Here is a 13,676-nt window from a genome sequence, read left to right as displayed (position 1 = left end):
GCGGCCGCTATTTATAGGGTAGGGGCTGGCCAGGGTCCCCCTCTGTGATTGGCTGCCGTCAGAGGGCCTGGGAGCCCTCTGATTGGCTCTAAGGACATCAATCTGGGCTATGACGCTATTCGAGCTCGGTACCGAGCTCGAATAGCGCCGGGTTGCTCGAATAGCTCGAATAGTGAATGGGCTATTCGAGTGTACTCGGATAGCCCATTCGAATAGCTACAGCTATTCGGAGCTCGAATACCGAGCTCGAATAGCTGAAAAAGAGCTTGAATATTCGAGCTACTCGAATATTCGAGCTCTGCTGAGCACCACTAGAGACATACCCTAAAAGACTGGCAGCTGTAATTGCAGCAAAAAGGTGGTTCTACAAAGTATTGACTCAGGGGGATGAATAATTACGCACACCCCACTTTGCAGTTATTATTTTTTTTTTTTAATGTTTGGAATCATGTATGATTTTCGTGCCACTTCTCATGTGTACACCACTTTGTGTTGGTCTTTCACGTGGAATTCCAATAAAATTGATTCATGTTTGTGGCAGTAATATGACAAAATGTGGAAAACTTCAAACACTTTTGCAAACCACTGTAGATTCTGGTATTTGGGTAACCCAGCTAGTATCTAAGGACAAAGGGGCTGATTCATGAAGAAAACTCCATGACAGCACCGCGAGCAAAATACACGGCTATACTATAGTAACTATGTTAATTAACATAGTAGCAGCCGCACTAGTGAAGTATCGCAGCAGCAGCAGCACTTCACAGCAGCGGCCGGCATTTAAAGGAACGCGTGTTGCTATATAAGCAAGCCGCATAACTAAGGAAGGCACGCTTCGCTGCAAGATTGCGCATAGTGTGCATCCCTGGATTTTGCTCGTGCTGCTGTCATGGAGCTCACACTGCTATAGCAGCACAACGTCATGAATCAGCCGTGAAAACAACACAGACGATAACAAATATATGCAAGAAATGGAGCTGTTATTATGGGGGGAGGGGCAATTTCAGTGTTTGCCATAGACACTACATTACCCAGATACACCCCTGCATTGTATGCGAGTGTATAATGCCACGTCCACTCATATCCATGGGGTGGGGAGGGTATCATTGTTCAGGTGTGTCAAAAACATTTTGCTACAGGGCTTCATGAGCTGTAGTTATGCAACTGGTTGCGATTTCCCATAATGATAAGCTAAACCCACATGATCTTTATTACTGTGTAATTATTTAGCACTGACATCTTCTGCAGCATTTTAAAGGTTGGATTACACTTGGCTGAGTTTGGATTACACTTGGTTGAGGCAGCTGTTAAAATGTACTAGCTTTTCATCACCCAAAATGATTATCTGACGTGAAAATCTAGTGGTTACAGCATAGCTTTCAACTGTCCCTCTTTTGGAGGGACAGTCCCTCTTTGGGAGCCCTGTCCCTCTTTCCTCCTCATTTGTCCCTCTTTCCTCCTCATTTGTCCCTCTTTCAGGTCATTGTCCCTCTTTCTATGTAAATATATATATTTCTCTATTAAAAAATGTGTTTGACTCTAAACTTTATTCCCATGCTTTAAATTGATATATTACTAATTTTTAAAATGTTCCTATGAAGGAAAATTAAGCAGGATAGAAAGGACCAGTGTGGTTTGTATTTAAAACAACATATTTTTCTTATGAAATCTTTATGGTATGTGTGACTAGGGGCGTGGCGAAGGGCGTGATCAGGTGTATGGCAGGGGCGTGGCTTACATGTCCCTCTTTCTCATCTCAAAAAGTTGGGAAGTATGGTTACAGCCAGGAATCTCCCAATGTTGGCACCTTCCCCTTTAGTGATCCACTAAGTCAGAACGCACTCAGCTGACTGCTGTGGTAGCTCACAGTGGGGCACCTCCTGCTTCTTCTCCCCTCTCCCTGAACAGAATGGGCAGAGAGCAGCCAGCTCATCTTGATCGGGGAACAAAAAGGGTCACTCAAAGCTCTTGTGAAAGATCGTTTTAGGCCATCTTTATCCCAGATTTGTACATAGGTGTAGAACCTGCAGTAAAACCAACCTTCTTTTTCACCGGCTCTGTGCTTGGAGTAGGCCGATGAAAAGTAGAGAAGATGCTGTGTCTACAAAGGAAGAAATAGATACCATCAGTTTGGAAGACTTTGCAAATGATCTTGTGAGACATTGACAGCAATACCACATGCGGTGTTGCAGAAAACAGCTGAAGTTACCAAACCTTTTGTAAAATGTCAATTCATAAAGGCTGTTACCTGCATGAAAAGCTGAAATTACCGACCAGTGAGGTAGATGAACAACTTGTACGGTAAATACCTCAACACGTCAGTTAGCGCATGCAGTAAGGCCTCGTTCTCATTGTGTTCCGTTCACGTGCCCGTCTGCGTTGGGCGGGTTTTGTGGCGGTTTTTTTTTTGCAATTCCCGGTGATCTCCTGCGCGCTATTTTTTCTTTTAACACTTTTCTAAGCGGTTTTGCCGAGCGATTGCGGTTTTTCAGTTCCTGATGTCAGTTAGGAAGTGAACTCTTTGAACCGTAAAAGAATAAATACAATGTATTTATTCTTAAAAACGCAATCGATGCACAAATTCATTTTGTGAGCGTTTTGTGTTTTTCCTATACATCCCATTGAGGCGTGGTCTATGCATGGTGTGTTTGATGTTTATTAAGAGTGCATCTAAACACAGCCTATTAAATAACATTTTAAGAAAGGCTAATAGATTCAGAGGGACTAGGAGGGAACATGTAGATCTAAAACGATACCAGGGATGCTTCTTACTATTATAATGCTGTCACAGCACATACATGGGAGAACATCACAGTTAAGGTGGCCACACACAATACAATAAAATGATCCGATTTTAAGGCAATTCGATAAATATGATCGGATCTCCCGAAAAAAAACGAAAGCTTTTTTTTTTCATTCGACTGAAAAATCCTATCGGATTTCCCCCTTTTTTTCGATTTTTATCGATCCGGAATGCTGGACATTCTTCATTTTTTTCTAAAGATTGTATGGTGTGTGTTAGATTTTCAATTTATTAATATACACACCCTATCTATTTTCTCAGAGTTTCCAATAATTTTTATCATAATTAGTAAAAAATGTAACGTGTGTGGTACATTGGTCAGATTTTTTAAATGTTGCAATCAGTCTGAAAAATGTATTGCAATTCTTAAATGGAACAGATATTTAAAAAATTGTATGGTGTGTGGCCACCTTAACAGAACAGAGACCTTCTCCACAGCTGTTCTACTATGAATGTCTTTGTGAATTGAAGCCATGCTTTTCGGTAAATTATTGAACTTCTAGCGCACCTGTGAAAATCTTTATGAATTGGGAAAACAGGTCTAAAGTACCGAAAGCAGTATTTTACCAACCTGATTTTTGTTTTGTTGTATCGAACAGACCTTTATGAATTGAAGCCAACGGAGGTGTGTGTGTGTGTGTGTGTGTGTGTGTGTGTGTGTGTGTGTGTGTGTGTGTGTGTGTGTGTGGTGTGTGTGTGGTGTGTGTGTGGTGTGTGTGTGGTGTGTGTGTGGTGTGTGTGTGGTGTGTGTGGTGTGTGTGTGTGTGTGTGTGTGTGTGTGTGTGTGTGTGTGTGTGTGTGTGTGTGTGTGTGTGTGTGTGTGTGTGTGTGTGTGTGTGTGTGTGTGTGTGTGTGTGTGTGTGTGTGTGTGTGTGTGTGTGTGTGTGTGTGTGTGTGTGTGTGTGTGTGTTGAAAGAAGGGGAAGTGATAGGAGAAAATGAGTGAAGAGGAAAAGACACAACTGAGAGAAAAAAAGAGGTTAAAGGCTGTGAACAATCATATTTTTAATCAGACCACTTTGAGGTCCCATTCAAACCTAAAAATGGAAACGCAAGTGTTTTGCGTTTTCATGCGTTTTTTTCCCCCCTCCCGGCGCTCCACTGCGTGCTGCATTTTTGTAAAAAGCGCTTTTCTAAGCGCTTTTTCAGAGCAGTTTTGTAATTCACTCCCTGACGCAAGTCAGGAAGTGAACTCTTTGACCCAGAAACGCTCATGCAATCGCTGCACAAAGTGATTTTGTGAGCGTTTTGCATTTTTCCTATACCTTCCATTATAGCAAAAACACCTAAAAAATGGTACAGGCACCGTTTTGCTGAGCGGATCAGAAACGAATCTCTCAGCTGTGAACTCTCTCATAGGGAATCATTGCACAAGTGTTTTGTGGGCGATTTTAAACATCGCCTGCGCTTGAAAAAAGGTGCAAAACGCCCCTAGTGTGAACGGGCCCGAATTGTATGGAAACCGTTAGGCCTGAAAGATAAATCGAATTTAAATCGAAATCGTCATCAACAAGATCACAATTTCGGAATCGTCAAAGCGGCAATTATCGCGATCACATCATTTTCACATGGGGGAAGTTTGAAGAAGTGTGCTTGGCAAAACTCCGGGTTCCTGTATGTCACATGACATACAGGAAGTATTCCGTGCATTAGAAGCTATGTCCAGAACTGATGCAGCTTGGGGGACAGAGGAGGCACAGAGAGACACAGAGAGAAAGAGCGGGCACAGAGGCACAAAGGGGGCAAGAGAGAGACCCAGAGGAGGCATAAAGAGGCAAAGGGGGCACAAAGAGAGACAGAGGAGGGAACAACTAGGCAAAGAGGGGGAACAAAGCTTGATTGGAAGGAAACCGTGCATCGAATCGAAATCGCAATTTCAGACAGAAATCGCTCAATTCAATTTTTTCTAAAATCGTTCAGGCCTAGAAACCGTGAAGAAGATGGACATAATCAATCCAAACTGATCGCATTATCGATTGTTTCCTTCCTGTGAGTAGTTTTGATCCATTAATCTACCCTATAGATCCATATACTGTATGTACTGTATGTATGTAGAGAAAGAAGACGAGAGAAGAGAGGACACATAGATTTAGGTATGGGGAGTGGAAGAAAGAAGGTAGATGAACGACATCCATATCTATCTCCACCTCCCAACCCTGGGTACTCCAGTTTCCTCCCACGTCCCAAAAACACACAGATAAGTTAATTTGCCTTCCCCTAAATTGGCCCTAGTCTACAATACTGTACATACACGACTACACGATACATACATAGGCATAGGACTATGGTAGGGATTAGATTGTGAGCCCCTCTGAAGGACAGTTAGTGACAAGACAATATACTCTGTACAGCGCTGCGGAAAATGTTGGCGCTATACAAATACTAAATAATAATAATATATGTCTATGTGAGTAGAAAGGATACAGGAAGATGGGGATAGGGAGGGGTAGAGAGAAGGACGGGAAATATACATAACAACGCTGTAATAAAACAGGCTCTTTGTTTTACTGATTATTTAGTTTAGATTGTTTAGTCTCATAAATCACAACTGGCATCAAACATACTAAAAAGCAGCAAATATAAATAAATAACAATTCTTGTTTACATAATCTCAGTAACATATTTTTCTTCACAGTTTTATTTAGAAATCAAATTTTTCAGAAACCGGCTTTAGCTCTGCTGGCAGGTATTATGAGGTATGTAAAGCACAAGAAATTAGGGTGTGTTTGGGTTTGGCTATTACAAATCCTAAACAAAGAGGAAGAACTAGAATTGCCATTAATGATTTGTATTAAGCTTTGCAGAGCTGTCATTCTATCTTCCCATTGAAAAGACACGTATAGATACTAACGTCGGACTGCTTAAACGGTCATTAGTGATTGTATCTGCCATCAGTCTGGTATCTCATCTGGTATCTCATCTCCTGCATTTCACAAAACACAAGCAACAACATGCAACTGGCTGTAGCAAAATCATTTGGCTGATTGCTTTGTGTCTGGCTGCCCCTCCCCTCTCTGTAGGGCAGCACATGCCTTTCCAACCAAATCACAAACAATTAACAAGAAAAAATGAGCAAACTGCGCTATTTAGCTGGCTAAGGGGTGAGCTGCTTAAAGAGGAACTTTATCGAAAAAGGGGGGAGGGGGGGGGGATAAATCAATACATTGCAAAGTGATAAGTTAAAAAATAGAAGATAGATCCAGAAATGATTGATATTCACCATGTAATTCATTCATGTTGTTTGATCCACAAGTCTGCATGTAATCATCTTTCTTTACTACTGGCAGACATGAAAAAAACTAGACAGCACCAGCTGACATTATTTATGACCACACTCACTAACATTGGCCAAAATAATGTTTTTATAGATATGCACATGCACAGAGGGAGATACTGGTTGCCTGGCAGTTGTAAACAGCTATTATTTCCCACAATGCAATGAGGTTCACAGACAGGAAACTGTCAGGACCATGATCCTGACATCACACTGTGGGAGGGGTTTCACCACAATATCAGCCATACAGAGCCCACTGAAGATCTCCTCGGTGAAAGGTAAAGATTTCCTATGGGAAAGGGGATATCAGCTACTGATTGGGATGAAATTCAATCCTTGATTACAGTTTAACATGTATAAATACCAGTGGCGTAGCTTAGGAACTGTTGGCCCCGATGCTTTAGTGATTATTATGAGAACAGGACCAATAGAGAGCTAATACTGTGGTTGAGGGGTGGGCCTTCTGGGGCCCCTCTGGCCCAGGGGCCCCGATGCGGTCGCTACCTCTGCAACCCCTATTGCTACGCCCCTGATAAATACATCAGAGAGTAATACATAAGCTTGGCAGATAAGCCTTTTGTCACAAGGTTTCTACAAAGGACAAGGGGGTAGGATGGAGGAAAAAATATCTTGCCATCTAATTAAAGTGTAACTGTCGGGCGTAAAATCAATTCTTTATTTTTATCTGGTAAACAAGTAATAAGGATGCTAACTAGGCAATCCAAAAGTTTTAAATCACTATTACTTTTCTTGTTGATAAATGATCGTTCCCCAGTTTACCAGACTCTTATTTGGTACACACAAAATTTGGTACACAAAAAGGAAGTTGCAGGGCATGCTGGGCTGTCCTTTTTTGCTGCTCTACTCCCCCTCACACTTAACTAATGCAGCCTGATTGGTTGAAGCCTCTTTCCCTCCTGTTTTTCCCTCCCACACCTCTGTTCCTCTCTGATTGGCCAATATTTCTCATGCTGAGACAATGCACTTTCTATAGTGAAGGGCGGGCAAATCAGGCAGAAGAGACTACGGGAGGAAAGGACATCAGGATTGGATTCAAAATAGCCACACTAAAATCAAGATGTGGACAGTGCAATACATGTTATGTAAGTAGAGCAAGTATTTATCTGCTTATATATGAGTTGTTTTTTCTGAGATAGTGTGGCTGACAGCTCCTCTTCTCCGGTAACGTTTCCGTGCACAGGGAGCACACAGCAATGATACTAGCACAGCGGGAGCACTGGGCATTCAACCATTACCACTACATGCATTACACACGTGGCGCTAATGGGTTAACAGCCAGTGCCCCTCCCTGCACTCTGCAACTTTACCTGAGTTTACTGCATCAGGCCCTAAATACTGTAACTAATTGTTTTGGCCAGCCAGAGTATATTAACATCCCTCCAGCAGAACCGTTAGTCTACTGAGCCCGCTGTGTGCGACTGCTCCGGTTCCAGGGCTGTGCTACAGACCAGGGAGAGTGATCTGAGGGCAGTCAGTGTGCGCTCTAGTCATGTGACCCCCCCCCCTGTGATTAATGCCAGTGACAAATTAAGGTGTTCCGTTTAAGGGTGGTTAATACAAAGAACCTTTACCTTGACATTTGGATTTAAATGTACAGAGCGGGAAAGGGTTAAGTGACTGACCTGGGCTCAGGTGCGATGTCATGACCGTCCAGTGGCTGCATGTTTACTCACTGACTGCCGAAGCGGGGCAAGCATGGCAGAGTGACAGATGGCGCGTGTCACATGACTTGCTGCTGTTTTTTTTCTTTTTAAAAGCAAAAATATTTATTTAAAGGGACCCCGAGGTGAGAGGGATATGGAGGCTGACATATTTGTTTCCTTTTAAACAATGCACATTGCCTGGCTGTCCTGCTGATCCTCTGCCTTTAATACTTTAAGCTATAGACCCTGAACAAGCATGCATGTCTATGACAAATCTGACAAGATGTATGCTTGTTTCAGGTGTGCAATGTGTTATTGTGACCTGGTCCCACTTTTTATAGTTAAATTAGAAAAGTTATGTGGGGGAAAAAAATTGATAAATAATTATCATTCCCAAGACCAATAATTAATACCTGAGAAAAATCAGCCAGGTAGATTTATATATGGCAGTTTACCTTTTAAGGCTGGGTTTACACTTTTTTTTGCATTGCGGTGGGGAATGGGATGCGATGCTCCTGCCACATCCCATCTCAAAGCAAAAAACAGCAATCATGTGACTCAGCAGCAGAGTGAGCCGATAGGGTCATATGCATAGCACAGCTCCCCCCCCCCCACACACTCAGTGACGTACTCTGTGCTGGGCAGGAGGTACGTCACTGGTATTCCCGTCGGTCTTTGCATGTGCGGCACAACGCACCGCTCTTTGTCGTTTACACTGCATGCATTGCTCATAGACTTCCATTACCCCAAGCACTGTGCATTATGTGCAGTGCTTGCGGTCACGCGCTGCTGCCCTTGCGTTGGCTCGGATACTTCTGGCGCCCTGCAAGGAAACGCAAGTTGAGTGTGAAAGTCTCCATAGACTTTCATTGCTTTTGCAGCCCCTTGTGGTAGAATAGGGGTTTAGCCTGCAAGTGTAAAAAGGGCCTTAAAAAGAAACCATAACCAAGAATTGAACTTTATCCCAATCAGTAGCTGATAACCCCTTTTACATGAGAAATCTATTCCTTTTCACAAACGCATCATCAGAGGGCTCTGTATGGCTGATATTGTGGTGAAACCCCTCCCACAGTGTGATGTCATGACCATGGTCCTGACAGTTTCCTGTATGTGAACCTCATTGCATTGTGGGAAATTCCAACTGCCAAAAAAGCAAGCAGCAGCTACTTCCAGTGACAGCACCTGCCAGCAGTAAAAATGTCACCATGTGGTAAATGTCAGAATGTAAATCTGGGAGAGGAAAGATTTTACAATGGGCAAACACTGACTAAATCATTTATACATAATTATGGTAAAAATAAAACACTTTTTTTATTACATTATTATCACTGAAGTTCCTCTTTAAGGTGTCCATTAACGGTGCAATCTCCTGAATGCTCGGCTATCCGATTGTTGCAGTTATCAGAAATGATGGTTGGCATCTACCAACATAGGGAATCCGATGAGAGTAATAGAATCGATCTAAAATTTGTATTGATGAAACAATTAATATTACGATTGTTCGTCATCGATGGTGCCCAGCCCAATCCATTGTTCGGGAGATTGTACGGTTAATGGGTACCTCAAGAATCAGTTTTTTATACAATCACTATTTGTCAAGGAGCTATTTTGTGAGCTTTGCACATTTGTCTTCTGATGCTGTTGAATATATATCTGTTAAAGGACAACTGTAGTGAGAAGAATATGGTGGCTGCCATATTGATGTCCTTTTTAAACAATACCAGTTGCCTGGAAGCCCTGCTGATCTATGTGGCTGCAGTAGTGTCTGAATAACACCAGAAATAAAGCATGATCTGCTGCATGCTTGTTCAGGGTCTATGGCTAAAAGTATTAGAGGCAGAGGATCAGCAGGATAGCCAGGCAACTGGTATTGCTTAAAAGGAAATAAACATGGCAGCCTACATTATCCCTCTTACTACAGTTGTCCTTTGACAGACATATATCCAACCGCAACAGAAAACATAGCGTCACATGATCTAATAGGTGAACCCAGAACTTAGACAAGGTCCTCCAGCCCCCAAGCCCGAGGCACCAAAGTGCGTCCCTCCATCCCTCCCACCCCAGCCATCACACACTGGCTACAATCTTGGTTGTTCAATCTTACCACTTTCATGTAGTATAAGAGCTTATCCAATCAATCATTCAAGGTATTTTCAATCTGTTGGCCCTTATACTACAAAGATTTGGTAAATCTGTACAACCAAGATTGTATGGTGTGTGTTGAGCTTAAGAGGCTACCCAGGGCCCCCAACACCTTAATCTCTAGTTATCTGGCTTTCAGTCACTGCCATGTATCCCCTTTTCTTATGTCTCTTTGCTACAAACACAATAGGAGAATGATAGCAGAGTGAGTTGTGCCCCCCTCCTACACTGCACCCTGAGGCTGGAGCCTCTCTCGCCTCTGCCTCGGCCCGGCCCTGGGTGAACCTTTAGCTGCAAGCGGCAGGATGTCATTTTTCTTTTTTGATCAACAAAAACTGTTTAATTTGATAAGCAGGCAGGATGTCATTCACAGAGAATTTGTCTTTTGTAAACTGTTCCAAACCACTTCCATACAGTTCCCTGCAGCGAGAGAGGCCAGAGCCCAGACATAAAAACAAAGTGGTTCTTGCTGCGCGTCCTGCCCTGCCTCCCAGCACTCCATGTCTCCTGTCTGCAGCATAGAGAAACTCTGCAGGGAAAGGCAGTGACACATAGCACTTGTCAGTCATTTCACTGATGATCAGGTTCTTACTTGCTCCGGTACGGATTGATTGTTGTGCACAAAGATGTCAAGAGCCAACTCACAGAGCAGATGCCTGTGGTCACCAAGCAACACAGACACCCCAAACACAACACAAGACCAATAACAGGCAGGGTGCGACCCTGAGCATTTCTCAGTGTCTGTCTGATCACGTCTGCGTGTGCAGAGCTATTGGGGTAACATTACATGCTTGTCTGCAAGCTCCTAAGGCCCAAAAGCAGTGGAGAGCTCTCCGGTTTGGCCCTACTGAGAAGCAGGGGTACACACTCCCTGCGGGGCCGGATTCTCCATAAGGCACTTTAGGCACCTGCCTACAGGCGCCTGATGATTGAAGGGCAGATCACTCAACTCCCCGAGCGCCTCTCTCCCCCATTCCCTATGCAGAGCCCTGATGAGAGTATAAATGAGAAGTTTTTCATCCAGCTCTCTGCATTCCCCTGACGAGATTTCACTTCAGTCAGGGGCATCACTAGCTACTTAATACTTGGGGGCATCACTAGCTACTTTATATTGAGGGTACTTCTGGCTACCTAATACTAAGGGGCACCTGCAGCTACCTATGACGTGCAAGGGAGAAGTGACAGCTGGGCCAGCCAGCACACTTGCAGTGCGGTTTCGCGGGGTTTCTAGGTTCATGGAGGGCGAAGTCTAAAATGCAAGGACATCTGTGCCTAGCTTTGCCTTACGGATGATCCATCAATGAGATGCAAATAATTCCGAGTTGATGCAGGATTATGTTTTTCTTTTTCTTTTTTTTTTTTTAACAATAGAAGGATTGTTATTCTTATACACAGTTGAAGTGCAGACTTTCAGCTTTAAAGTGTACCAGAGATGGTTTACTAGCCCTTATTTATACTTACCTGGGGCTTCCTCCGGCCCCATGAGCACCGGGGCCTCCCTTGCCATACTCCTCGGGTCCCAAGTCCTGCTGCTATAACTCCTGATAATCCAGGCAGTCGTGGCCTTCCACACATGCTTGGCCGTGCACGCACCCCTCGTCACGCTCCCATCCCCTGGAGCGTACTGCGTAGGCACAGAACGCTCCAGAGGACAGGAACGTGGCAGGGGCCAAGCCGCACATGCGCAGAAGGCCGGGAGTCGTTGCGCCAGAACAGAGGGGTTGAAGAGGATGGCGAGGGGAACCCTTTTGCTCATGGGGCTGGAGGAACCCCCAGGTAAGTATAAATAATGGCCAGTGTACCGAGTTGATTTGAGGTGTGGCGCTTGCATGTGGAAGATTTTGCTGTGATCAGACAACATGCGGCCAAAGCAGCTCTCCATGCAGCTGAAAGAAGCCATCCTTAAGCTGCAAAAACAGTAAACATCCACACAAGAGATTACGAGTGGCAAAATCTACAGTTTGGTACATCCTAAAAAAAAGAAAACAAGCACTGGTGAAATCAGCAACACAAAAAGACCTGGTCGTGTACGGAAGGCAACAGTGGGGGATGATGGCAGAATCATTTCCATGGTGAAGAGAAATCCCTTCACAACACCCAACCAAGTGAGCAACAACTAGCAATAGAGTGCTAGTGCGAAAAAAAAGCCCTAATCAATTAACGTAGAGAAAGGCTCACTCTAGTCACACTATTCTCAGATTCAGGTCACATTGAAAAATAAATATAAAAAAACATCATGCCAATAAACACTGGTGGCCGGATAGTTCGGTGCTCCAAGGATTCGGGGGTGCTTGCTGTCGCTATGTTGCTAAGCACTCCGTAAAAAGGTTTACTCTACCAGTCCGACAGGTTGCACACATGTAAAAGGCATTCTTTCATAGGTTTCTACATGGGGTTTTATCAGCAGGTTTCAGGAGATTCCATCAGCCTAAGAATGTTCCTCACTCCTCGCTGCTGCTGAATGAGTACCAGCTAAAGACACAGCTGCATCACACAGGGACAGATCACTCATACACACTACTTATACAAAGCAGGTTAGTGATGCTGGAGTTTTATGGTGCTGATCTGGGCACTGGACCAGCGAGGGCCTTCCTTCTGACAGTTTCTTAGCACTGGCCTCAATCCTCTTCTCCTAGTGCCAGTAGTAACCCATCTCAGTGGGATTCTGAGAAGTGGATCCATTGATTAGACTTTGGCTTTGAGATTCATGTGTAGCTCCACTGTAGTTAATAAAGCACACTTCTCATCACATCAGGTATAAACACTGAACGTATTTACTGTAAACATATCATAATGAATAAAATTGCTTTATTTACTTAAGTATGTAAGGACATATTGAAAAACTTTTTTTTAAATCTATATTTGTTAGTCATAAAAGGTTTTTAGAAATGGTGATTTCATTTTGCACACAGCCCACTAAATAATGTGCTTTTCTGATGAACTGTGTTTTGCATGGAGTTTTAGTAAAACAACACAAAAAACGGCACACCAGAGTGGCGAAAATACCAGGTATAGTATTTATTTTGTAAAATCTTTTGGGGGGATATGTTTATTTTGTGCCAAAGCGTTTATCTCTGGTTTCCTTTAAGTCACCGTCAGATCAGATCTGGTTTCCTTTAAGTCACCGATCAGAAAAGCGATGTAACACGTATTGGGATTACTCACACTCTGGCGGTTGCGGTGCTTTTGTGATTTCTGCCGATCACAATCACCCTGCATGCAGCATTTTCCTGGCAATTGCGATTCTCATTTCACTGAAATGAGAATCGCAAAATGTAATCGCGGCAACATCCTTTAAGTGTACCAGAGCTGAATCAAAGAAAAAGTTTGAAACATACCTGGGGCTTCCTCCAGCCCTATCAGCTCGTATCGCTCCCACTCCGCCGTCCTCTGCTGCCTTCATCTTCGGTACCGGGTCCCATCACTTCAGCCAGTCGCGGCCAGTCTGACGTAAGAGAAGCGCACTCTTTGCGTATTACTCCAGCAGCCGCTGGAGAGATTCTAGAGGGCGCATTTCTCCTGCGTAGACTGGCCGCAACTGGCTGAAGTGACAGGACCCGGTAACGGAGCTGCAGACAGCGGAGGACGGTGGCGTGGGAGCGATCCGTGCTGATGAGGAATTGCCTGGAAAATGCTGCATGCAGGGTGATTGTGATCGGCGGAAATCGCAAACGCACCGCAACCGCCAGAGTGTGAGTAACCCCAATACGTGTTACATCGCTTTTCTGATCGATAGCGACTTAAAGGAAACCAGAGATGAAAGCTTTGGCACAAAATAAACATATCCCCCGATAGAT

General features: G+C 43.9%; 1 protein-coding gene across 2 annotated transcripts in view; it reads right to left on the bottom strand.

The window, feature by feature from the left end:
- Window positions 1-13,676, bottom strand: part of EXPH5 (exophilin 5) — a 150,977-nt gene that overhangs the window by 14,527 nt on the left and 122,774 nt on the right. For both annotated transcript variants that reach the window (XM_068266913.1, XM_068266914.1), the window contains one exon: window positions 2,038-2,098. In XM_068266913.1, coding sequence (XP_068123014.1) covers window positions 2,038-2,098 — 61 coding nt within the window. The remainder of the gene's footprint in view (window positions 1-2,037; window positions 2,099-13,676) is intronic.

The sequence above is a fragment of the Hyperolius riggenbachi genome, chromosome 2 (genome assembly GCF_040937935.1).
Source record: "Hyperolius riggenbachi isolate aHypRig1 chromosome 2, aHypRig1.pri, whole genome shotgun sequence".
NCBI classification, from domain to species: Eukaryota; Metazoa; Chordata; class Amphibia; order Anura; family Hyperoliidae; genus Hyperolius; species Hyperolius riggenbachi.
Note: the sequence above shows the minus strand (reverse complement) of the source record. Positions and strands in the feature narration are given on the sequence as shown.